General features: G+C 45.6%; 1 protein-coding gene across 1 annotated transcript in view; it reads right to left on the bottom strand.

Moving 5' to 3' along the window:
* Positions 1 to 24,995, bottom strand: part of YPEL2 (yippee like 2) — a 59,629-nt gene extending 34,634 nt beyond the window's left edge. Inside the window, exons 1-2 of the mRNA XM_025996040.2 lie at positions 24,839 to 24,995; positions 3,964 to 4,277 (exon numbers count right to left, since the gene is read on the bottom strand). Coding sequence (XP_025851825.1) covers positions 3,964 to 4,080 — 117 coding nt within the window. The 5' untranslated portion in view covers positions 4,081 to 4,277; positions 24,839 to 24,995. The remainder of the gene's footprint in view (positions 1 to 3,963; positions 4,278 to 24,838) is intronic.
* Positions 24,996 to 25,475: the final 480 nt, after the last annotated feature.

The raw sequence follows: 25,475 nt of genomic DNA, 5'->3' as shown, positions 1-25,475 counted from the left end.
GGACACCACTGCACCTAGAACACTAGAGCAAACTGTGTCTTGGAATGAAGCCACCGTTCCCAAAGTGAGTTTGTGAGAGATTAATCCAATTCACCATTCCCAAATAGCCTATTTCACAAAGCCATCAAAGGGTTATGGGGTCAGCAGGAGGGAAGCAAAGGAAGGATCACAGAAAATTTTCACAGAAAAGCTTATGACGATCCAGCTTTCTTTAACAGCCAGTTCCCACTGAAATGAACATTAGATTTTTCTTGCTTGGGGCAACTAGCTGGTCCAATTGAAACTATTATTATTTTATAACCCAAGTATATTTTCATAATGGGGCTTGCACCATTAAGTGAGAAAAACAATATGAGCAATTCCTCATGCCAACTTAAAATACCTCTGCCTGCAAACACTCCAGTATTTAGACCACAACACCCCCCTAAGAAAGAAAATGTAGGATGTCTCAGCACATTCCCTAGATAGTTCCATCATCAATTCAAAGAGGCCCCCTATCCCCATCCTACAGAGAAAATGCTCTGTTACCTTTGTGCAAACACATACAACTTTGCTTCCATGGCCTTTTGAGAAATCCAACTCCTGGGCTCTACATTCTAAAGTGAAACTATCTTGGCTAGACCAAATTTGCTTGGTATCAGGCAAGAACAATCCCCTCCACCCCCTCCAAACCTCCTTTGGACAGCAAACCAAGACAAGCAAAGGGTCTACTTTCTATTTGCATAGGAGCTTTGTGATTTGCCAACCACCCACACACCCATGATCTCATCCAGTCTCATAACAACCCAGTGAGGTAAACCTCCTCACTCTACCTTCAAATAAGGTATGCCTACCTCATAGGACTGTTATGGAGATGGCACATAGTAAGCACACAGTAAGTGCTAGCTACTAGGCATTACATACAGCAGCAAATATTACTTCACTCATTTTATTAGTGAGAAACTGAGACTTGAGGTTGGACAGTTGATTCCAAGCAATGAGGCCTCTGGGGCTTATAGCAAGCTGGGAAGGCAGAAAAACTAGTGGAGGATTCTTTGCACCATATCAGGATAGATCCTAATTGTTCAAAACATTACAATCACACATTTCCATGGGAGCCCAAAGTCCTGATTTTGTTCCCAGTTCTCTACTAGCCGACTAGAGTTTTAGTTCTCTGGACCTTTGTGTTGCCATCTCCATAATGAAGTCAGACACACTTCTTTTTTTTTTTTTTTTTTTTTTTTAAAACCAAACAACGGAATGTCAAGCTTCCAGATGAAAGGCTCTATTACAAGTACAAAGTATCATTTAATTACACTGCTGCTCCAGTTATCTGCTTCCCAGCTCCTAACTCCCACTGGGCAGATTCTGAAACCACATAGGAGATTGTGTCAAGAGGGGAGAACAGGAGAAACATTCTACCCCTGAACTTTCTTAAATGGGAGAGAGAAACAAAATGAAAAGAAAGGCCTATTTTTCAAGGAGGGGGCTGGGGCAACAATCTTTCCATTAAGGGGACCTGCATAAGAATCTATAGATTATTTAACACTGGGGGTGGCTGTGGAGTGAAATAAAGGAATCTTTGTGCAATGCCAGCCACAGTTCTCTCATTCCCTCCCCACAGCCAGGCATTTAACCCAACTCTTTAAATCATCAAGCTCTAATGCACCCCATCTGTGTGCCGGTTGTAGCCAATGAAACTGAAGCCTGTGCTGACTTTGGCTTGGACTTGTGAATGAGCCTTTCTGCCCCAGAAGGGGCAGGAAGGAGGACATGAGGCCAACAGACGTTTTTTTTGCTCATCACTTGTCTTCTCCCAAGGCTCAAGCTCCACCCATCTGTTTATTTGATAATTTCCTGAGCTCTTGCGATGGGTCAGGTTCTGACCCAGAGATGCAAAACTAGTAGACAAGGTCCCAGGTGAGAGAGAACATACAAAGGCTCCTGGGAGAGAGGAAAGAGGTGAAGGAAAACGGCTGCTGTTGGCTGAAGTGCAGAGGCCTAAAATACCCCCATCTGCATATTCAGGGAGGTTGTTTAGTTCCAAGTGGTTGGAACATAAAGCAAGGAACTGGCAAGAAACTTCATTCAAAAAAGGCCAGATTGTCCGAGGCCCAGAATACCAGCTTCAAATCTCAAATCTCAGTGTAGAAGGCCACTACCATCTCCACATGTTCTGTCCATCTAACAAGGCCCAGCTTAAACACCACCTTTTCCAGAAATCCTTCCTGAAGGTGCTCAAAGTAACTGCTCTCTCTTCTTTGGGCCTCCAATTTGCATTCTTGGACAGCCTGTAGGAGTCTCAACTTCTCCATCCATAAAATAAGATTAACATCACCTCCCTTAAAGTTTTCTTATGAGGGTTAAGTGAGATAACAGTTTAAAGTGTCAACTAGCAGTTTTTAGTACATAGAAGGTGCTAAAATACATTTATTTTATTGTTACCTCAGTTTCTTATGATACATAGCACTTTCTCCTGGTATTAAAAAGATGACTTGGCTTCTATTTTCTCTGGAGAGTTCCAGAAATAGGACAGCTTACATTTTCCCTGCAAGCTTGCCGGCCCCCTTCCAAGGCAAGGGGGACTAACTCTTCTCTTCCCTCACTGACACAGCCTCCCACATCCAAATTCCAGACTTAAGGGGTTCCCAAAAGATTCAAGAAGAACCTGAGACAAGATGAGGCCAATAGAGAAGGAAGCTATAGGGTGGATGGAACATAAATGGCATAAAAGAGAGTAATTAGCAGAAACCTAGAGAAGTGAAAGTGGTCCAGAGGCTAAGATTCTGAGGGCTCTAGGGTTCAAGCTCTGTGGTAACCCTAGATCTTGGAATGGACATAAGAGGAGGACTTCTGTCCTCAGTTCTGATTTGAGAAGCCCCACAACCATAGACATGGTTATTCAAACAGCCTCCTTTACTTCCTATCAGATCAGCCAGCCGGACAGGACTGTTCTAGAACTACTGATCTTTCATACCTCTCTGGCTGGTAGTACCAAGCCAGAGGCTGAGAAAATGATGCCACCTTTTCTAACAGCTCTTGAAAGCAGATCAAGAACACTATTTTTTTTTTTATTTAGTCTAGGTGTGTATAAAGGTTGTTTGTTTGTTTTTTAATGTTATGAAGTCCCAAGTTCTGAGGAAGGATGCTTTTTAAAGAGAAAAGGTCCTCATAATCTTTCTTTTTGTGCAGCCTAGTAAAACCCACTTCTCCTCCATGGGAATTTAGGGCCAGGAGGGAGTTCCCTTGAAAATACTGCCTTGAAGGAGACACTTCCTAGACTGCCCACTGGGATGTTGGGTTTATTGATTCATAATCCCCCCAACCCAATTGTAGGAAACAGTTGCTAAAGCTTTTCCAGGAAGATAGGGTTCTATTCTTCTGATTATGACCAAGTGTTACATGAGGTAAAATACAGTGTAGAACCCCTAAAGATCCCTGAGGCCAATTGGTCAGCTCTTTACCAAGCTTCTTTTGGTCCTCCCCAAAGGCCACTCATTTTAGTAATTCAACCAACCGTCTTATAACCTTCCCAGGGAGCTTGGAAGGCAATCCTCTCATCTCAGCTAAAAGGTCCCTCCTACAAGATACCCTGCCCCTACCACCTTTCTTAGAGTTCATTTTCCAGGCAGGCAGCACTCTACATAGCATTTAGCTGCAAACTTAGCTAAGCCAGCCAAGTGAGAGGTTCCAATCACTCCTCAGTCCCTCTCCCCTCCAGCCTATGAGCCACCAGCCCCCCAGCCTCCAAAAGGGATGACATCTAATTTCCAAAATTACAAATTTAACTAGTACATCATCCCTCCAACTCAGTTATCTCTCAGTTGAGTGAGAAAGCCATGCAGGTTAGCCCTCCCTGTACAAAAAAAACAAAATACAAATATCCCAGGTTCTTTGGGAGAACTATAAACCTGTGCAACCTTATGAACCAGAAGTGTCCCCCCACCCAGAGGAGGGCAAGGAAGACCTACAGAGAACATATACCTTAGAAATGAGCTCATCATGATTGGCCAAGTGGGCTCTGCAGTGAATGCAGCTATAGGTCCGGTGGCAGGAGGGCAGATATGCCTGGAAAGTCTTGGATCTTGTCATCTTCACCATTGGCGCCGCTGATCGTGGGGTGAACTCTGGAGTGGCCCACGAGGCACTCCCACAGGATGGATCGCACGGGAAACACCGAAAGACACAGGTAAAGGCCGTGGTTTGGCAGGGGGTAGGTGTGGGGCAGGCTCCACACACTGGTGATGTCTTCAGAGGAAGGACCCTCAAGCAGAGGTCTAGGGCTGGTTCTCAGCAGCCTGCAGTACCAAGATAAGGGGAATATCATTAGTTGATGGAACAGGACTTCCTGCAAAGCAAGTAGAGTCCAACTACCACCCAACAGAGATGGCAACATTTACAGGAAGAAATGACTCCTCTGTTTCTTACCATCATTGCCAAGATGTCCAATTGTGAGAATGAAACTAAACTACTGAAGATCCCAGTGTTGTTGCTTTTCTAGAGTTGGAGGTTCAATATCAACCCAAGGTTCTCAGCAGTTAACCTAGGTACCCTCAACCAACATTTCGAAACTGTCATGATCACTATTCTTAGGGAACCCTAGAAAAGGCCAGGATTAAGGATATGCCACCTGTAGCCCCAGGGAAAAGACTCCTAAGAAGCCTCTTCTTCTGAGCCAACCAAGAAAAGGGACTAAATGAAAAGGAAAGTTTAGCCTCGGGATCCCTGGGTGGCCCAGCGGTTTGGCGCCTGCCTTTGGCCCAGGGCGCGATCCTGGAGACCCAGGATAGAATCCCACATCGGGCTCCCGGTGCATGGAGCCTGCTTCTTCCTCCGCCTGTGTCTCTGCCTCTCTCTCTCTCTCTGTGACTATCATAAATAAATAAATAAATAAATAAATAAATAAAAAGAAGAAATTTGGGATCCCTGGGTGGCGCAGCGGTTTGGCGCCTGCCTTTGGCCCAGGGCGCGATCCTGGAAACCGGGGATCGAGTCCCATATCAGGCTCCCGGTGCATGGAGCCTGCTTCTCCCTCCGCCTGTGTCTCTGCCTCTCTCTCTCTCTGTGACTATCATAAATAAATAAAAATTAAAAAAAAAAGGAAAGTTTAGCCTCTACAAAATCATTATATCAACAGGCATATATTTCTAATCAATCTCCAGATGCCAGGAGTCTTCCAACACTTAAAATCACCACCTACAGAGGCCACAAACCTCACACTACCCTTTGCTTGAGACTAAGCATGATACAAAGGTTCCCAACCAGCAAGGTCCCTCACAGCTAGCAAGCTCTTTTGGGAGAAATTATTTGCTTTGCCATACCTTGCCCAGAAATAGATGCTTAGTACTTTTTTGTTTGAAAAGCAAGCAAGCAAATGAATGAAACAAATGGCATACTCAGACTTCTGCAACCAAAATTCACAAGGACAGTGAATTTTAACAGAATTTCTCCTCAATCCTCAAAGTTTCCATTAGTCATCCCATAGCACCAAACAGCTCTCCTGCCATTGCCTCAGTAATTTTATTCTATTGGGCACCGGGCACTGAGAAAGTGGGTGGTTTCCAGACTATGTCCAAATAAAGGTCTGAGGGCAAAGCCCCAAGGTCCAGTACACACTCTGCTTCTCTGGCTCCCCTCCCTGAAGCTTCTGGGCCTGCCTATTCCCTGGGCTTCACTAATAGGGATGGTGTTCCCACTTGCCTACCTCCCAGGAGAGTCACACTGTTAATTAATGCCTGCATCATGCTTTGAAGATAAAATTATTTAGAAAGATGGGGGAGGAAGACAAACAAAATCAGATCTTCCTTGCTGGATTATGTCTGGGATCCATCTGGATGTTTAGAGAAAGCTGCAAATCATAGTTCTCTTTTTCCTCTAAACCTTACTAACCAAATTTTCCCAAATGGATGCTGACATCTTTCCCACCATAGCAGTCACTGAAAGTACCGTATCCCTGGGTCTCTGTACATCTTCCTGAGTTGCCAACAGCACTGGTCAGCTCTAGACTGAAGGACAACAGTGGTCACACTACTCTTACACTGCATGTCCCTTTGTGCAGTCCTGAGCCACAGAGCACTCCACACTCAGGGTGGCCAATTACACATAAGATGTCCAACTGCTAAAGGGATTCAGACAAGAGCCCAGGCATAGTGTCTTCCCTACTTGATCCACCCACCACTATTTTTAAAGATGTGAAATCAGGTGAAACTGAACATTACAGAAGTACTTGGAAGAATATGGAGGTGAGAATTAGTTTCCCCAGCTTTTCCTGGGAGTTAGGCCTGGCCATAACAGGAGATGAGGAAGGAAGACACATGACCCCTTAGATCCAGAGCCCCTCCTTCTCACCCTGGACATCCTCTGATAGTAGGGAAGATGAATGCGGTCAAAACAAAAACCCATGGTCAATCAATGGTGTTGGCTGTTGGTGGGAATGTGAACTGGTGCAGCCACTCTGGAAAACTGTGTGGAGGTTCCTCAAAGAGTTAAAAATAGACCTGCCCTACGACCCAGCAATTGCACTGTTGGGGATTTACCCCGAAGATTCAGATGCAATGAAACGCCGGGACACCTGCACCCCGATGTTTCTAGCAGCAATGTCCACAATAGCCAAACTGTGGAAGGAGCCTCGGTGTCCATCGAAAGATGAATGGATAAAGATGTGGTTTATGTATACAATGGAATATTACTCAGCCATTAGAAACGACAAATACCCACCATTTGCTTCAACGTGGATGGAACTGGAGAGTATTATGCTGAGTGAAGTCAGTCGGAGAAGGACAAACAGTGTATGTTCTCATTCATTTGGGGAATATAAATAATAGTGAAAGGGAATATAAGGGAAGGGAGAAGAGATGTGTGGGAAATATCAGAAAGGGAGACAGAACATAAAGACTCCTAACTCTGGGAAATGAACTGGGGGTGGTGGAAGGGGAGGAGGGCGGGGGGTGGGGGTGAATGGGTGGCGGGCACTGAGGGGGACACTTGATGAGCACTGGGTGTTATTCTGTATGTTGGTAAATTTTAATAAAAAATTAATTTATTAAAAAAAAAAAGAAAAGAAAAAAAATCAATGGTGTTGGGTGTTCAGGGTGTTGAGGTGTTACAGGTGGTAGAAAGAGCCAAGTATCCTGCTTGAGGTTTCCTGAAATACCCTTGAACTTTCCAATACCCCTGTTTTGCTCTCAGGAAGGATAATATCTCCAGGAAAGGAAGGGGTGGTAGGTCAGGGTAAAGACTAGGAAAGACAGGCAGCAAAATGAGCTGGAGGCTTGCCTCAGGCCAGCTTCTGAAGTCCACACAGCTTTAGCTGCCCAGTGGGGAGCACTCAGAGCACGGGTCCCATCAGTCTTATACAAACACTGAAGAAAGAAAAGGAAACGAGCCCTGGCTGCCAGTCTGGGTTTACAGAATAGCCACAGAGTCTGTTTTCTTATACATGCAGACAGCTTCTAAATTATGCATTTCCCCAGAGTAGAATTATTTCTTCTCTCACTTCTCTTCTGTACGGGTGGGAAAAAGAAGTTTGCAGGCTGGCAAGGGTTTCTGGTTATGCTCAGCTTCAAATCCAAATTCCAAAACTTGTTCAAAGCTACCTTCTGAGGAATAAGCATTTATAGTCTGTACTAAATGTGAACATGTCACACACAAACACGTACCCATATACACATTTATCAAACACCATAGCTCTGAACTTCAGACAAGAGAAAAATTGACCCCATAAGCAATGTCCCAGGTTCCTTGGTACTAGAGAAACCCCATAGTGCCAAGGAGCCACGTAAGACTTTGCTGTTTCAGGATCACTCTGCTCTTCTCCCTCTTTAACAGGAATTTACAGGCATCCAAAAGGTGACTCTTTTCCAAAAAAGTAAGGAAAGAACAAGTGGCTTGTTGAAATATGCATCTCATCCAACCGCTACAGGGCAAGCTGGAAGCAGTGAGAGGAGTAAATAGAAAGCACGCTGAAGCAGAATCAAGAGAGGGTCCTTGTGCCTGAGAGAGAGAGTAGGTTGTCACAGAAAAGAGGTAACAGCTAGGTCTGAAATACAATCACCTATTATTGTCTTCTTCCCTCCTGAGGGAAAATTTTAAAAGCTGCTTCTTTGGGTCAATTCTCAGAAAGAGGGTAAAAATTGATGGTTTCCTTTCTTTCCTTTCTTTCCTCCTTTCTTTCCTCCTCTCTCTTCCTTGAGAGAGAGGAAGCTCATGAGCAGGGGGAGAAGCAGGGGGAGAGGGACAAGCAGACTCCCTGCTGAGCAGACCCTGAAATGAAGACCTGAGCTGAAGAAGTCAGATGCTTAACCGACTGAGCCACTCAGGTGCCCTGAATTTTTTTCTTTAAAAGAAAAAATTAAGGGTATGGGGCTGCAGAACTCACATTTTGATTTTTGGACCTTGGTACTTGTAATAGGGCCATAGCTCCATGGGGCTTCATAAGTACAACCCATAGAGTCCAACAAACTGTGGAGTCCAAATTGATTTCCAACAATAATCAAACAAACTTGATATTTAGAAAGCCTCGGGGCATATGTACAAATTAAACATAAATTTAAGTGAAGCAATAATCCATCACAGTGGAAATTAAAGGAAGATTTGCTACCACCCCCAGCTGGCTCCTGCTGATCAGCATTGAAAGAAAAGATGTGAACTATTATGATTAAAAACAAAGGCCTCAGATATCTTACTTTGAGAGCCAAAGGCATAGGAAGCACACAGCAAACCTGGCTGTCCCACCTGATGGACCTTTTCCACGAAGAGCTGTAAAAGCAGCTAAAACTTAAAAGAGAAAGTTCTGAGTGTCCCCAGGATGGAGGGTTAGGAGGTACAGATTCTCCAGGTAAGCCATGAAGGGACTCAATGAATGAGGGAAGGTAGAACTCAGAAGGCGGAACTCACTAGAGGAAGTAACACCTCCAGCCACAGGAGGGGACCATCCCATTGTTGTTTTTGTCAGGTGTTTTGGTAGAGGATGGGCCAAGACTGCTTGGAAAAGAAGTGGCCCATGGAATCACAAACCACCTCTACTCCATTCTAGCTCAGTGACCTCTGGCAAGTTGCTCAACCACTGGACCCTCCGCTCCCCCAACTGATACCAACACACACAGGGTTATAAGCAGCAAATGAGATTATGTCAGAGTACATACATGCTGGCATGCAACACACATGAGAATTAGAGAATTATAGTTATTATTACTCTTAGTGATAAAAAAAAAAAAAAAAGATGCTGCTGCTTAAAAAAAGAAGAGGAGGCCTGAGTTACATTGTCACTTCCATGAGGACACTCTAGCTTGTCCTCGGGCACCAAAGGAGATGGTACTATTGGGGTGATGTCTCTCCAAACCTAGACTTCTCATCTCAAGATGAGACAAAGAGATGATGACACTGGAGGAACCATAGCAGTGTTTCCATAATTGCTATTGAGGTCCTTCTAAGAGGTGGCTTCCTCAGTGGCCATACTCCCTACAGGCCCTAAAGAAGTACAAAGAACACAACATCTCTGATTTACACAGCCCTATCAGGCTTCTTCTGAGCCTCTTTCCCCCCTTAAATCCACCCTCTGCAGTTCAACCAGTTACCTATTAAAAAAGCAGATTTAACCATGACCACTCTGATGGCCTTCAGAAAGACAATAGTGGGTAGTAGTTTAGAAGATGGGTTCTAGAATCTTATTCAAGGGTTTCAAATCTCAGTTTTATCCTATACAAGCTGTGTGACCACGGGCAAGTTTACTTAACCTCTCTGGACCATGATTTCCTCATTAGAAAATAATAATATCAATCTCATAAAGCTCTGTGAGGATTAGCTAAGCTAATACCCACATGTGCACCTGCATATAGTAAGTACACACTAAGTTCCAGGTGTGTACTACCACTGACAACCATATACCACTGACACGAATTGCTTCAGACTCATCTTTACCACTTCATTCTCTATACTCCTATCTTTTAAACTGACACTTAAGGGTCTACCTTGTGTCAGGGACTCTAAGCGCTCAGATTTGGCAAACAAACTCCTTTAGTATCCCCTAAAAGACCATGCTTATATTTCACCCTTCCACAGTTTTGTTGATACCATTCCCTCGGCCTGATGCGTTCTTCCTACCTGTCCTCGCTAGGCCCTTAAACTTGCCCATTAGCTCAGGGATGCCTGGGTGGCTCAGTCAATTAAGCATCTGCCTTTGATCAGGTCCTTGGATAGAGCCTCACATCGGGCTCCCTACTCAGCCGGGAGCCTGCTTCTCCCTCTCCCTCTTCCTGCCACTTCCCCAGCTTGTTCTCTCTGTCAAGTAAAGAAATAAAATCTTTTAAAAAAAGAAAAAAAAAGGCTCCACTCAAATGCCCTTTAACATGGGGCTTACTAGTCCTTCCCCTGGGCTCACTTCTATCTTAACACTTATCCTATCAAAACTAAAATTATCCTTTTCTGACTCTGGATCCTCTACTAGAGGTAAGCTCTAAGAGTAGGGACCACATTCTTGTACTGCCTGGCCCCAGCAGCACAGAACACACAGTAGCAGCCATTACTGCCTCCCTCTGCCTCCCGTCAGGCTGCTGACTAGACCAGTTCACCAACCCATGTGGTAGCAGACGTGACTGAAGTCCTTCCCTTCCCCCTCCAAGTAATGAGGTAGGAAACAAAGTTACTCTGGGTCCCCAGGGCCCATGAAATATTATTCTCCTCTGACAGCCCCCATTCAGATCCTGTGCAGAGACGCCCAGAACTATGGTTCTTCTGGGCTATAGGAGATTTCTAAGTCCTGGGTATTAATCAGAGGCCTGTCATTGACCGCCAGGTCCATTCTTTGCCTTTGTGGGGAGGCTAGGTTAAATATATACATGTATCGAGAAAGACAGAAGTTCTAGTTGGAGGCAATAAAAGGTGGCAGTGGAAAAGGACCAGGTGAGCCATTTCTAGGACTGGGAGACAGAAAAAATAAACTGTGGGATTGAAGGCTTCTATCCCAGGAGGAAGGTCCTCCTTCCCAACTCCTAATCTCACCAGAATCCTGAACTCAGACCCAAGAGTGGAGAAACCCAGTTTCCCTGGACCATCAAATAAGTGGCTGGAAGTGTAGTCCACTGGTGAGGGATTATAGGGTTTAGAGGCCAATGGACTTGGATCTAGTCTCGTTTTCTCTCACTGGCTGCATCACCACTGGGCAAGTTGCCCGAAAAGGAATAACAACAGTGCCTACCTCATGGAGGAGATAAAGAAATCAAATGAGATACTGCAAGTGAAGCATTCAGCATAGCACCTGGCACCTGAGTTAACATTCAAGAACCTTGATTAGCTATAATCGTCCTTACCAGCAAGGGAAAAAAAGCACGGGAACTGTTCCTATTCACAGGACTCAAAAGAGCAGTGTTCCTATCTCCCTCGTTGACTCATGGTGGTTAGAGGGTTAGGGCCTACAGTGATCCACTTAAAGGTACACTGGTTTAAGCTTAGCTGGGGATCTGAAATTATTGCTATATCATTCCAAACAATAAACCACGCCATCATGTAGCATAGTAGAAAAGTTACCTCTGCAGCCCACACTGACTCAACTCCTCCCAGGATGGGGCCACCACTAAAAACTTCACTGAAATACCCCTATTATAAGTACTACGGAGCTGACCAGCAAGACACACAAGATCAGGGTCATCATTTCATAGTTACCTACTGTGTATAGCACCGGACCCAGGTGGTACTTCAAATTCATCCAGATGATAATAAAAGCCAGCTTGGATATTCAAGGAACCATGGTCTTTCATAAACAAAGCCAACCATTCATCTCTACCCTGGACACAGGGCCTAGTCTTGATTTCACAGGGATTATCTATCAGATGATTATCCTACATGATTGCTAGGATTCCTTCGGCCCTTAAAATCCTGATTCCATGTTGTAATGATGTCTCTGCCAGCCGAATCCTGCCCCAGAGTACAGTATCCATCCAACATCCTTCATTGTGGTAAGACCTTGGTTTCAGCGAGGTCACAGAACATGTCAGTCGTGCAGAGTCCACTCAGAAATGGCTGCTGGACGGTGCCTTTGCAACATCTGTTAGCAGAGCAATAGATTACCACAAGGACCTTAATTCATCACTCTGCCTGGGGAGGTCCCACATGAGGACTGCATCTGTTAGAACATCTGCATAGAAGAGGTTCTTCCCCTTAAACATCCTGACACTTGCATGTAATTCACTAGATATCAGACGTAACTGTTACTAGCTGGCTCTGAAGAGATCAGATATTACTTTGGGTTGTTTCTACATTTCCATAAAAAAAAAATAGGTAAAAAGCACAAATGATCTGTCTGAAGATTCATTACCAAGGACGCTTGGCTAAAGTTCATCAATGACTTCCTTCTGTTTTTGATACAACTCCCAACCCCAAAGAGAACTTAAGGTAACTTACAAAAACATAAATGATACTTTAAAATAAAGAAATTAGGGTAAGAAAAATGTAAGAACACAAAGAGAGTCAGGCCAGAGAAACGCATGCTTTAAGTTGCAAAATATTAATTGAATTTCTATTGCATATTTGGCTTTGAGCTCCCCAGTAAGCAAAGCAGAAAAGAAAATATCAGTAGTTATAAGGTTCATAATTCCTATAAATCTTGGTTATTCAAGCTACAGATTTTCTAAGACATTTCTCCTATGCATGATTGCAGAGGAGATGATGAGCAGTGAACCCAATAGACAAGACCTTCAGCACACACCAATAATTCCTACCATAAAACTCTTACAAGTCTGTTTCTTAGAGGTCCCTCCATGAAAATGCATGGCCTAACAGTTAACACCAAAGGGCAATTCAGTAAAAGGGATTCTACATGGGGATCAAATCAAGACAGCCCAAGACCATGACTTTCTGATGATCTGGCTTTATCCAGTGATATAGATTCTCCAGAGGAATGGAAGAGCTACAGAAACTTCTGGCAAAGCTCCATGAATATCATTTATCACAACCAGGCTTTTAAGTTACAAAACATGGGCAGCCTCCAACATGCCAAGTCCCAATACTAATACTTTTGAATGCTAACACTATTTGGCCTTGGTGTTGTATTCAGTTAGCTCTCTTGTGGCTGCTTCAGCCTGCTTTTTCTGTTAAACACTCCCCTTCTGCCTCTTCAAGCCTCTCCTGCCTCCTCTCTCTCTCTCAGCCTCAATTTCCCTGGCTGTTCTTCCTTCCTTCCTCCCTCTCCTTTGAAGTGCTTCCACCATGTGCCTGACTGCCTGTTCCCCATGATGAGCACATTCCCATCCACACCCAAGTCTTCTAAACCTCTGCCTCCTGCTCCTGAAACCTGGATCCCTTTCTAAAAGATGTCTCTAACTGGCTTCTAGGAAGGCACTTCACACCAAATGCATCCAAAACCAGCACCATCTTTCCCCTTCCCCTGGCTCCTACCACCTATACTCTAATTCTGTTCCTTTCTCCTAAAGGCCCAGTTGCCAAAGCAGGAACGACCCTTTATTCTCTCTCCCTTCTATGTCACACTCCATCAGTGCCCTAGACCATTGGTTCTGGCTCTGTAATCCAGTCTCCCATATCCATCTTCACACCTGGATGTGTGTGAGCCCTACCCTCCCTCATCCTGAATTCATGTGACAACTTCCTAAACTGGTCTCCCTGACTCAGCTTTTACCTCTCAAGCCCATTCTAGAATTCTATTTATACAATACTCTGATCACATCTCTCATGTTTCAAAACCTCCAGTGGTTTCCTAGCAGCCTATAGGAAAAGGTCCAACCCCTCAGATGGCACCAAGAAACGGGGCTGATTCTCCTTATCTTCACCATCACCTTCCCAGCTCACTCTAAACCTGTTTCCCCAGTAGACCGACCTCGTTCACTCACTACCTTTTCCCAAGTTGGTTCAGCCTCCTGCAAAGCCTTAACCTATCTTCACTGCCTGGTAAATGCCTGCTCATCCCTTAATACCCAAATAAGACCCTAAGAAGAGGTGGGAGCCCCCTTTTTCCAGCATGCAAGAAATTCTTTTCTCCTGAATGGTGCTCCATCACATTGTTCACACATCTGTCTCCCACACTGGGAGCTTCCTGCAGCTCAAGTCCAGTCTTTAACACTCCTTGGCTTCCCCAGGACTCCCAGTCTTGGGCACATCAGAGTCTTTTTTTTTTTTTTTAAATCCCTCCAGAGTCTTGATAAATGGTAATTAACTGAATAAAATGAGTGACCTTCAGTGAAACTGTGCACCCTATAAAGCTGATATTTTTAATCTTAAACACTATCCAGTACATTTAAAATATCTAATTCTGGTGACTACGTGGGACTCACACACCATTAATGCTCCACAAAGTTAAAAAGCCAGCAAACTCTTGTGACGTTAACTCACTTGGGCTGGCAAATAGAGCACAGTACTCACTCGGTATCGTAGAGCCAAAGCTCTGAGATGACACACAACAAGACCCTCTGGTGGTTTTTACTTGGGTGCTGTCTGATGGCAGAGAGATTTCCCATTCCACCTTCCCTGCCCTTCACACCATCTGTGTGCCACCCAGGGTAGCCTCCTCCCAGGAGACCCCAGACTGGCACTGACTTCCGACTCCTGGAGAAACCCTTGGACTTCCAACCCAAGAAGCTTCTTTCTCCCAGGGTGGGACCCTGCCCCAGGGCAGTCTGAGTATGAGAAAAATGAAGTGTCAGATTTGGTTCCGGCCAGCAAGGAAAGGGGTGCCTCGATGCTGCCTCTCTATTCCACATGTAAAAAGCCACATTTGCTCTTTTCCTCCAGGCCCCAGAGCTGCCGCCCTCAGGATCAGTACTTTGTGTTTGGCCATGCTCAGAGAAGATAATCCTGGTTAAAACCAAACAAATACATTTTTCTCATGATCTGGAATCCAAAGAGGGACTGGCTCCATTTGTCTGTCCCCCAGACCGGGCTACTCTTGAACTACAATGTAAAACAGTCATTTGGAAGATCTATCAAGAAAACAACATTTTGGAAAGTAGGGTAAGCAATGCAGTCCATCTTTAGAAGTTACTTCACCAGGGAACCCTCCCCTTAGCCTCCACCAATGGTTCCTCTTCCACAGGCATGCAGAGCATTCTTCACAGCTGCAATTGTACTTTTGCTGAGATTATTTGATTGTCATCTGTAGCTCACACTCTCTCAAAGATCAAATATTATTTACTGAATAAACAAATGTCTTTGGACCCTGGGCATTGTGTGACCTTGATTTCTCTTCAACTGCTGCTCCCTCAGGGCACAGCTGGGGTCCCAATTAGTTACAAACCATCCATCCCAAATCTGCCAATACAATTCTGTTGTTCAGCTGTCAGCATGCCTTTGGCATCCTCACTTTAATCTCCCGATTCAAATAAATCCAAAACTCTAGACTCTGACATCTGTGGCTCCCCGCCTTTTCACAATTGGAAGTTGGAAATTGAACTTAAAACTCAAGAGAAAAAAAAGGGCAGAAGCTCTTTCAAAAGGATGCTTGCATGTCTAAAGTCCCAAGTCCCAACCACCAGCTCGAAGATGGATGTATTTTGTCCTGACAATTATTAAACTATCACCTAGTATTGCCATCTCATGAAGAAGAAAAGGAGTAGGGTGGGAGAGAAAGACTGGTTCTGGAGCAGATTTCTGGACTTCTCCTGCTATGGGATTTTAGTAAAAATTATAGCTTCTATTCCTTTTAGGCATGGCACACACATCAAGGGGCATCATGCACGCTGCCAGTGCAGCTTTTTCATATAATTTAAGAAACATCCACAAAGCTAATTGTTTATGGGTCAGTCTTCCCACTAGATTGTAAGCCATTCTTGACCAAAGACCACACCTGGTTAATCATCCTTCATACCCAGGCCAAAGCCCAGCTTGCTGTAAGAGCTCAGAAAGGCTGGTTGAAGAAATGCAGAAGGTGGGGGGAGGAGGTAGGGAGGAGTCATCTGAGGCCCTGCAGCAAACTGTCAGTAAGCCTTCAGAACTCTACAGTTTATTAATTTCCTATTATGGTCCCATGAGGACTTGACACGCATTATCTCAATTAATCCTCATAACAACCCAGGGAGGCAGGCATTATTATGATTACCCTTATTTGAAAGATGAGGAGACAGCACAAGAAGTTAAACAATTTGCCCAAGATCACTCCACTAGAAAGTACCCGAACCAGCATTTGAATCCTGGGACAACCTTCTACCCACCATGGATCCCTCAACCCAGATGAGCCTGAGAAGAGTCTGAAGATGGGCATCCTTGGTCCTTGAGCCCTTTAAAGCAACAAGCAGATTATCTTCCAGAGGAAGACTAAGTCAACAAACAGAAGTGTCAAATTCTCATAAAACATCTTCAAACTCTCAGGGTCAGTTCACTGCTTCAACTTTTAATTATAGAAACGCAAGAAAACAAAAATGAAAGAAGGGAATAACCTCAACCAGAAGATAGGACAACACATTTGGCACAAGAAAAAGCTAGTTTTCAGTTCCTGTCGCATCTTCCTGCTAAGAGGTTTTTAGCTTTAAGGCTGCAGTCATATTAATTTTTCCCTCAAATTCTACAGGAAACAAACTAAGCCCTAAGTAAAACTAACCAAAAGCCCTATTTAATTTGCATTTATAAATAATATACACGTTTATACCATTAATACAACAAATACTGAAAGAATTCATTTCTACTTTATGGTCCATCTGGCCAAGAATCAATTTAGAATTTAGGGAGGGACCCCCAACAGACAAAAGGCCAAAGTAGCAAAGGAAGAGATAAACAGGAGGCAAATATAATGGATGACATATGCAGGAGCGATACAAACAAGAGAAGAAAAGGAAGTGGCAAAAATACAGTGAGGGAAAGGAGGCCAAAGGTCAAAGATGCTTAGTAGTTGGTTTCTGCTAAGGCGATCAACCTCAGGGATTTCCAGACCTCAGACATGTATGGGTGGGCTACATCAGAAAAACTTGGGAATTTTTTTTTTGGGGGGGGTTATTATTTGCTTTCTTTTATTAGATTCCCTATCCTGAACATTCTGATGTTGTAGGCCTTTGGTTGGACTAGAAGTTCTTATGCATAGGAGCCAGGTTTGAGACTGCCTATTATCTGTTTCAGAGTTCTGTGAATGGAAGCAACAGTACATTTCTATGGAATTACTCTAAACTGTAGCAATAGTGGGGTGCCTGGCTGGCTCAAAAGAGCATGCAACTCTTGATCTTGGGGTCATGAGTACAAGTCCTATGTTGGATGTAGAGATTGTTTAAAAAACAAAGTTTTGGAAAAAAAAATAATTGTAGCAATAGTAGCCCAAGCAAAATCCCAATGTTCTCCTTCCAATATCTCACGTGCCTACCGAACATTCCCCATACAGTACCACTTAGGTTCACACTTTCAGCCCTTGCACACACTGTTCCCCCTGGAGCATTTCTGCATGTTTAAATCCTCATCATTCTTCACAGCCACATCTCCAAAATGCCTACCCTTCTTTCTGTATCTCCATAAGGACTATAAACTCTTTGTACCTTATGCTCTGGTTATTGACACATATGCCTTAATCACTCCTATTTGAGTATATGCATAGGGGCAGGGGCCCTATCTTAATCCATCTTTATCTCCCAAATGTCTTATATATTATCTGTTGAATTATTATTAGCCAGGAAATAAAGCAAAACCAAAGGTTTATTTTCAGCCGTAGGGCAGAGGTTCCTCTTCTGTAGCTCAAAATAGGAATCAAAATTTTACTGACTCAGGCAGGATGTGCTCCATCCAAGTCTATCCTCTCTTGCCCCAGGTACTCACAACCAAAACAGCATGGGAAAACAAAACAAATCATTAGGAAAGTCAATATTTCCTATGATTAAATTTCTTATCAGATAAAATGATGCCATTTTCTTCAGTAGAACCAAACTGAGCTACTGTTCACACCCAGCCAAAAGACCTTGTTTGAGCCTCAGTAGCACCTATCTGCCATCTGGATACCAAACCTTCCCCTTCTAACAAGAAATATAGACAAGAGAACTCCAAACAACAGAGACTAATTTCATTCTGAGCTGGCAATCTAGTTTCAGATCAAAACCACTAAATCTGGACATACCACATTCTCAAGACCACAGGGGAAAGCCATAGCTCAGGAAACAGGAGAGCATAGTGCTGCTGACCCAACCAGGAATGCAAGTGGCAGTGTTTACCTCACTGGCAGAATGTTCCTGTGCCTCATCACAGAGGAGGTAGGCTTTGCCTAGGATCAAGACATTACAGGTTATTTGGGGTTTTATTCATGAGTCGACATTCTTCCAGAATATTGACTTTGTACTCCTACTTCCAGAGAGCCTGGAAACAAAAAGGTATGGTTTATAGTCTCTGTTTTGACTTAATTAGCTGTCTTAAGCAGGTCCTTTTTGCCTATTCAAGACTCAGTGTTTGTATCTCCAAAATGTAAAATCTGAAATGAGTTTAATACCCAAATAAGCATATACCTAATTTTAAAAGAATTATAAATCATTAACCTGAAATTAGAAAAAATAGAAATTACAAGGAAAAAAATGAGGATGAGGGATTTTGGCTGTGCTTCCTGGCATGCAAAGCAAAGAGAAACATGATCAGTTATCCATTTCCAATTGTCTACAAAGAAATATCATACTGGTTCCTCAGAGAGGCAAAGCTTTTTCTGGCACTCGCTCCTGAAAGCAATTTCTCCTATTAACCACTTAAAGGGGACACTAAGTGAAATTGTAGCTTAAGGCCTCAACATCATCAACCCTTAGGAGAAATGTAGTAGAGTTTTAAAGCTGTTTCAGACTGTGCCCCTCCATGAAAGCAAACGGCAGGACACCAAAGTTCATCTCAGTGAAAATAATCCTGGAGGGGCTGAGGAAATATGGCCCAAAGATGCAGCTTCCAGTCAGCCCAGCTTAATCCAAGGATAAAACTAAAAATGGCCTGAGGAACAGCCAGACAACATATCCTTCCAAAAATTTCCATGACTTCTTCCACAGAGGTATTAGTAAAAGTTAGGCATCAATTTGTGATTAGATGATTTCGGGGTTTTTAATTTATTTATTTTAGAAAGACAGAAAGTATGGGGGAAAGGCAGAGGGGGAGGGGGGGAAAAGGGGAGAGGGAGAGGGAGAGAATCTCAAGCAGGTTCTATGCTGAGCATGGAGCCAAATGTTAGGCTAGATCTCACGACTTTGAGATCATGACGTGAGATTAAATCAAGAGTCAGAGGCTTAACCCACTGAGCCACCCAGGCACCCCTGATTTGATGATTTCTAACTTCCTTTCTAGTTCTGATAGATCTAAGTGACATGTTTGGTCTTCATTTACTGGCATTGATTTAAGATCTTCCTCTTACCACACACTCCCAAATCAACAGATCGGGAATTCCTGCCAAAGAGAGGAGGGAAATCTATTACTATGAGTGTTGTTATTAAAAGCTAACAGCAGGGAGCCTGGGGGGCTCAATCTGTTAAGTATGGGACTCTTGGTTTCTGCTCAGGTCATGATCTCAGGATTGTGAGATCGAGCCCCATGTCAGGCTAAGCCTCAGCCCCTTGGCCAAGTGTCCTTGAGATTCTCTCCCTCTGCCCACCCCCACCCCACCCCACCCCACCCCGGCTCATGCGCGCTCTCTCTCAAGTAAGTAAACAAATAAAATCTTTTAAAAATAAAACAAATAAAAGCTAACAGCAAGTACTTATGTGTCAGGCTCTGTGCTTGCATTCCTATACATCCTGTCATTTACTCTTCCCATCAATTCTGTGTGATAGTAACTATTAGTCCTATTTTACAAATAAGGAACAGAGATTTAGAGAAAATTTTAGCAAATTGCCAAAGTCACAGAGCTAACTATCCAGACCTTTCTGGTTCCTAGCCCAGGCTCTTAGCCCTTACTTATAATGTGAGGGATCCCTGGGTGGCTCAGTGGTTTAGCCTGCCTTTGGCCCAGGGCGTGATCCTGGAGTCCCAGGATCAAGTCCCACATTGGGCTCCCTGCATGGAGCCTGCCTCTCTCTCTCTCCCCTCTCTCTCTCTGTCTCTTGTGAATAAACAAATAAAATCTTTAAAAAAAAATGTGATTACTGATAGAAGTGCTTGTCAGCACAGTGAAAACAAAATAAAACTACTGGGATTGTGAGAGTTGTTTACTGACAACCATAACAAAATGACAAAGGAGCTTTTAGAAATCTATTAAAAAGTATAAAAGGCTGGGGCACCTGGGTGGCTCAGTGGTTGAGCATCTGCCTTTGGCTCAGGGGGTGATCCCGGAATTCTGGGATCGAGTCCCACATCAGACTCCCTGTGAGGAGCCTGTTTCTCCCTCTGCCTATGTCTTTGCCTTCTCTGTGCCTCTCATGAAAAAATAAATAAAATCTTAAAAAAAAAAAAAAGTATGAAAGGGTGAAAAATATTGTGAAAAGCAGAAATCCTGAAATAAATTCCAAGGGAACTCTAGCACACTCCAGGAAAAGGGAGAGAAAAATTCTTTTCCTCTTCTCTTCCTGAAAATAAAAGTTATTATTTCCTACTCTTAGAGACTCAAAATCTTGGCTCTCTAGTCATTCATTCATTCCACCAACTGGGTAGATATTTATCCAGTGCTACCCGTGCCAGGAACGGTCAGCAGTGAGCGAGACAGAAGCTCCCAAGCTTCCATGGGCCATCAAATAGACAATGTATTTCCAGATGGTATTAACGTGCCTTGAAGGGATTAAGAGAGGCTGAGGGGCAGAGAAGGGAAGACTTGTTCCAGAGGGGCTCTCTGAGACCCAAGTGAGATCCCATCATGTAAACGTCTGGAGAATGGCATTCTGCAAAGGGTAACTACCAATAGAAAGGCCCAATGACAAAAACAAACACAAACCTTCAAAGTTATAGAAACCTGAGGAAAGCTGGTGCAGGTAGAGCAGACTGAAGCAAAATGGACCAGGTAAGGACCTGTAGGAAACGGGGCAAGAGAAGTTGGGGGAAAGGGATAGGCTGTGCAGTGCCTACAGGGAACCAAGGTGGATTATGTCTAAAGGGCAATAGAAAGCCACAGGAAAACTTTAAACAGGGGAGTAGCATAATCCGATTTATTTTAAACCTTCAGGGGGCTATATTCACAAATCCCAGGGAAATTCAAGTAGGTGTGGTCCTTTAAAGATACAAGTCACATCTCTTGTTAAGGAAAAGATCACTGAAAACTATCTACTCTAACAAAATACCTTCAGCCTGCAGGCTCTGGCTTTCCATAATTGGAGGCTAAAATTTTAAAAGATGATTCCCTTTCCAGAACTTTATACCCCTTCATGCTAAGGGAGTGCAATTGTCAGGGCACCTACTGGTTTTTGTTTTCCTTTTTATAATGTTATCTTTTTAAAATTATTTTTATTTATTTATGATAGTCACACACACAGAGAGAGAGAGAGGCAGAGACACAGGCAGAGGGAGAAGCGGGCTCCATGCACGGGGAGCCCGACGTGGGGTTTGATCCCGGGTCTCAAGGATCGCGCCCTGGGCCAAAGGCAGGCGCCAAACCGCTGCGCCACCCAGGGATCCCTCACCTACTGGTTTGTTGATGGACCCCAGAGAAATGCCAAGATAACTAACTTACAAAGGAAACTGATCCTGATCCTCCACTTCAGTCCCATCTAGACATCTCTTCCCTCTGCTTTTCTATACTAGGATATCCTATCCTTTGCCATCCATTTGTTGCTTTCTTTTTTATTGTAGGCTCAAAACACTAAACATCCTAAATGTAAGCAGCTGACCAAACTGAACATTAAACAATCCTACAGTTAGTGTTCCCATATAAAGCATACTTTTGGCAGGAAGGACCATAGTTTAATTTGAATTTGGAGAGAGTTCTATTTGAAGCTAAATGCAGTTTTGATTAATTTAAGGAAATTTCTTCTACCAACATGTTTAGACACAGTGAGAGGGAAACATCTAACACATGGATGCATCAGGTGTTGTATGTTTGTACTTGAAGGTAAAGATAGAGGTAACTAACAAGATTCACCTGCACACAGGAGCCAAGCTGTCATAAGAACCAGTCCTAAGAGGTAGGCAAGGTCAGGTGAACTTGTGCCTCTTCTTACTAAACTGTTGACAAACCCTGACTCCCCCATCCTCCAAGAAAAATCACCAGCCTGCCTGCCCTTCCCCCAGGCCACATGGCTTGGAATACTCAGCTATTCAACAACATCAACATTTTCTGCTGACCAACTGTTAATACCCCAGGCATAATAACCATGTCACTGCCTCAAAACTATTAAATTCATTAAAACCATGAAAATTCACATAATCTATGAATACTACAGCAGACTCATCAACACTACTCACAACCCCAACCCCAAGCACCTAAAAACATCCAGCCATACAGAACACTGAACAGCAGCCCTCAAATGGATTGGGCACGGTGGTATGGGAGGGATGGGGGTCTTATAAGCCAACGCTTCACAGCAGCTGAAAGCAAACAATGCTATACCCTTAGACCTATCAAAGTCTAGGCTAGTGTGACTAGCAGATGAATGATCTTGGATTTGCATAGAGTGGGTCACATACATGACTAAGGCTTTGCATGCTTCATATCCAATTAATGCCTTTCATTGTTCATTGCCCAAATTCCCATTAGACCAGGGTTTCTTATTGACCACCTGCATCACAACCTCATAGTCCACTTATTAAAAATGCACCCCATTGAGAATAAACATCTCCAGAGTGGACGGACAGACCGCAATTCTGAACACTATTCAGGTCATCTTTGTACACATTTAAGTTTGAGGACCTCTGCCCTAGAGCAACGTTTCTTGAACTGTGGGCCATCACCCATTCACCCATTTGGTCAATAAATCAAATTAGCAGCCCATGACCAGCAGTTGGTTTGTTGTTGTTGTTGTTGTTGTTTTAATTAAGAAGAAAAAACTAGAGAGCACACAGCAGGTAACAAGGGTAATTGTTTCCTGGAACTTATCACAGTTGTGAACCTCAGTGCAGTGATATAAAAGGTATTCCTTACTTTGGATCCCACTCAAAGTTTGAAAACCACTCTCCTTGAGGGAAGAAGGAAACCAGTACTCTTGTGCATGATGTTTATTTTCCATTTTCCATCCCTAACAGCAAGTTTTATTTTAATTCAAGCACCAGATACCAAGACAGGTCCCAGAAATTCTATTACCAAATCCTAAACCAATAAGGCAAATAACTCGAGAGGTAGGAGCCCAAGGCCCCCACTCTTGCCTGAGACCCTTACCATAGAGCTGGGAATAAGGGATGGTGCCAAAAGGAAGTTTGCACAACTCTCCTCAGGCCAGACCAGTTTCTCAGTAAAGAACTTATAGCCATTCATATCACAGCTCAGAGGAATTAAAAATGTTCCACATCAGGGACAAGATTTAGCCTTAGCATAAGTGCTAAGGAAATGAGGAGAGAAACAGAACTCAAGATTCGGCCCACCTTTGCATCCTGTGGCAATGACGAAGTCAAAGCAAAGCCAGGGAGTGGTCATCCAACCCTACTGACTACAAGGCCTGGAGTTTTCATAACCAGGAGAGTACTGAAGAACAAACATGTGAGGTCATCTCCCTCCCCAGAGCCAGTGACAGGAGTTGCCTTGGGCAAGTCACTTAACTTCTAAACTTCCTAACTTCCTTGCTCTCCCCATGTTCTGTTACTGAATGAGAAACAGGGAAGCAATTACCCTGATTGCCCAATGCGCTAGGACAGAAGAGCCCATCTTACTGGACCAGAAGAGAGGAACAAGAGAGGAAGGGCAAAGAAAAGATAAATAGCTAGATGTCTCATTAGCCTTTAGATTCACCAGAAGCAAGGACTCGCTTAAAAGATCCTCAGGACCCCAAAACAGCAAATTGACAAGGCGGCCAGAAAGCAAAACCTCCAGCAAAGCTAGGGGCAGTTTTGTGTGCCATTCACACCGGTGGGGCTGTGGGAGGGTCTGCTGCTACATGCAACAGAGAAAAACGGAGGACACTCACTCACTTGGCTTTTTAAGCGGTTGTAAGCTGAGAGTGAAGTCAGAAGTGGCAGTCTCCTGGGCTTCGTCCAAAAGAACAGGTGGTTACCCCAACGGGAGAAGAGCCACCACTTGAGTCAAGACACCCAGGAGGTCAGCGGCCAAGGAGGGTGGACTTGAAGCAGTGGGAGGTCGGGGCTGCCCCTTGGCGCCAGGTCCTGGGAGGTGCCCGCTGGAGAGGCCCCTCGGTCGCGTCGGGCAGGAGAGTCGGCGCCCACCCCCTTGGCAAGGACAGCCGGAGGCTCCGGGAAGCGGCCAGGCAGGAACTCGGCTGCGGTTACCTCGGCCCTGGGCCGGCCAACCGCTGCTGGGAGTTTCGAGGGCTGCCAGCACCCCCCCCCCACAGCGGGGGCCCCGAGGGCGGCGCCCCGGGACCCAGCGTCACCGAGGACAGAAAGCGTCCGAAGCAACTCCTCCGCCGCCCCCCGCCCCCGGGCCCCGACGGAGCCCGAACCCGCAGAAACTATGCTGCGGAGCCACAGCCACCGGGCGTCCGAGTCCCATCCGCCAAACCGCGCGCCCTAGACTCGCCCGGCTCCCCGCACGACTCCCGGGCCGCGACCCGGGGACCCACACCACCCCGGGGGTTTTTTGCAGGAGCCGCCGGCCCGGCAGTGTTTGTAAACAAACCGGTCACGTGGCTCCGCGGCCCGCCGCCCGCCCCCTAGCGCCCGCAGCCCCCGCGGGGACCCCGCGCCGGGCCCCGCCTCGGCCGCGCAGGGCACAGGGCGCCGCGCGCTCCGCGGGCTCCGCGGGCTCCGCGGGCTCCGCGGGCTCCGCGGGCTCCGCGGGCTCCGCGGGCTCCGCGGGCTCCGCGGGCGCCGGGCCGGGGCGAGTCCGGGACCCGCGCTGACAGCGCGCCCCACGCCCACGCGCGCCCGGCCCGCGCCGCGCTCCGGGTTCGCTTACCCGGCCGCAGGCGGCCCCGTCCGGCCAGGGCAGGGCTCGGCTCCGCCGGGGTGCGCAGCAGCAGCGGACCGCCCGGCTGGCTCCCGGGCTCCGGGCGCGCTCTTAAAGCCACAGTCTCCGCCGCGGCCGCCGCCGCCACTCCGCATCCCTCCGGGTCGGGGCCGGGGGCTGCCGGGTGACGGACGCGCCCCCGCGCCTATCCCCTCGCCTCGGCACCTAGCAACACGTCGCGGGTTGGCTCGGCACGGCCGCAGCCCATCCGCCCCGAGCCAATCAGCGAAGGACGGAACTCCGCCCCCCGCTTCCCCAGCCTCCCACCCCCCACCCCTCTGCCCCGGCCGGGCTGGGGTGCGGGGAGTGCGGCGAGCGCCGGGGCTGGCCCGCCGCGGCTCGTGCTCCTCCTGCCGTGCCAGGCCAAGCTGGGCCACTGGCCGAGGAGCAGAGAGGCGGATGGGGACGGTTGGCTTTCAGTGCCTGGAAGGAGACCGTTTATTTGCGCTTGGGTTTTGTCCCCAGGTCAAGGCCGGGATTCCTAGAACCTAGGGTTAGGAGTGGGGAGACTGCATGGTACTGGTAGGGCCAAGACAGTAACTCCCTCCTTGCACCTTAGCCATTCCTGACTCAGAGCCTAAGTTAC

Source organism: Vulpes vulpes, chromosome 2, assembly GCF_048418805.1.
Source record: "Vulpes vulpes isolate BD-2025 chromosome 2, VulVul3, whole genome shotgun sequence".
Taxonomy (NCBI): Eukaryota; Metazoa; Chordata; class Mammalia; order Carnivora; family Canidae; genus Vulpes; species Vulpes vulpes.
This window is presented reverse-complemented; position numbering and strand designations above follow the sequence as displayed.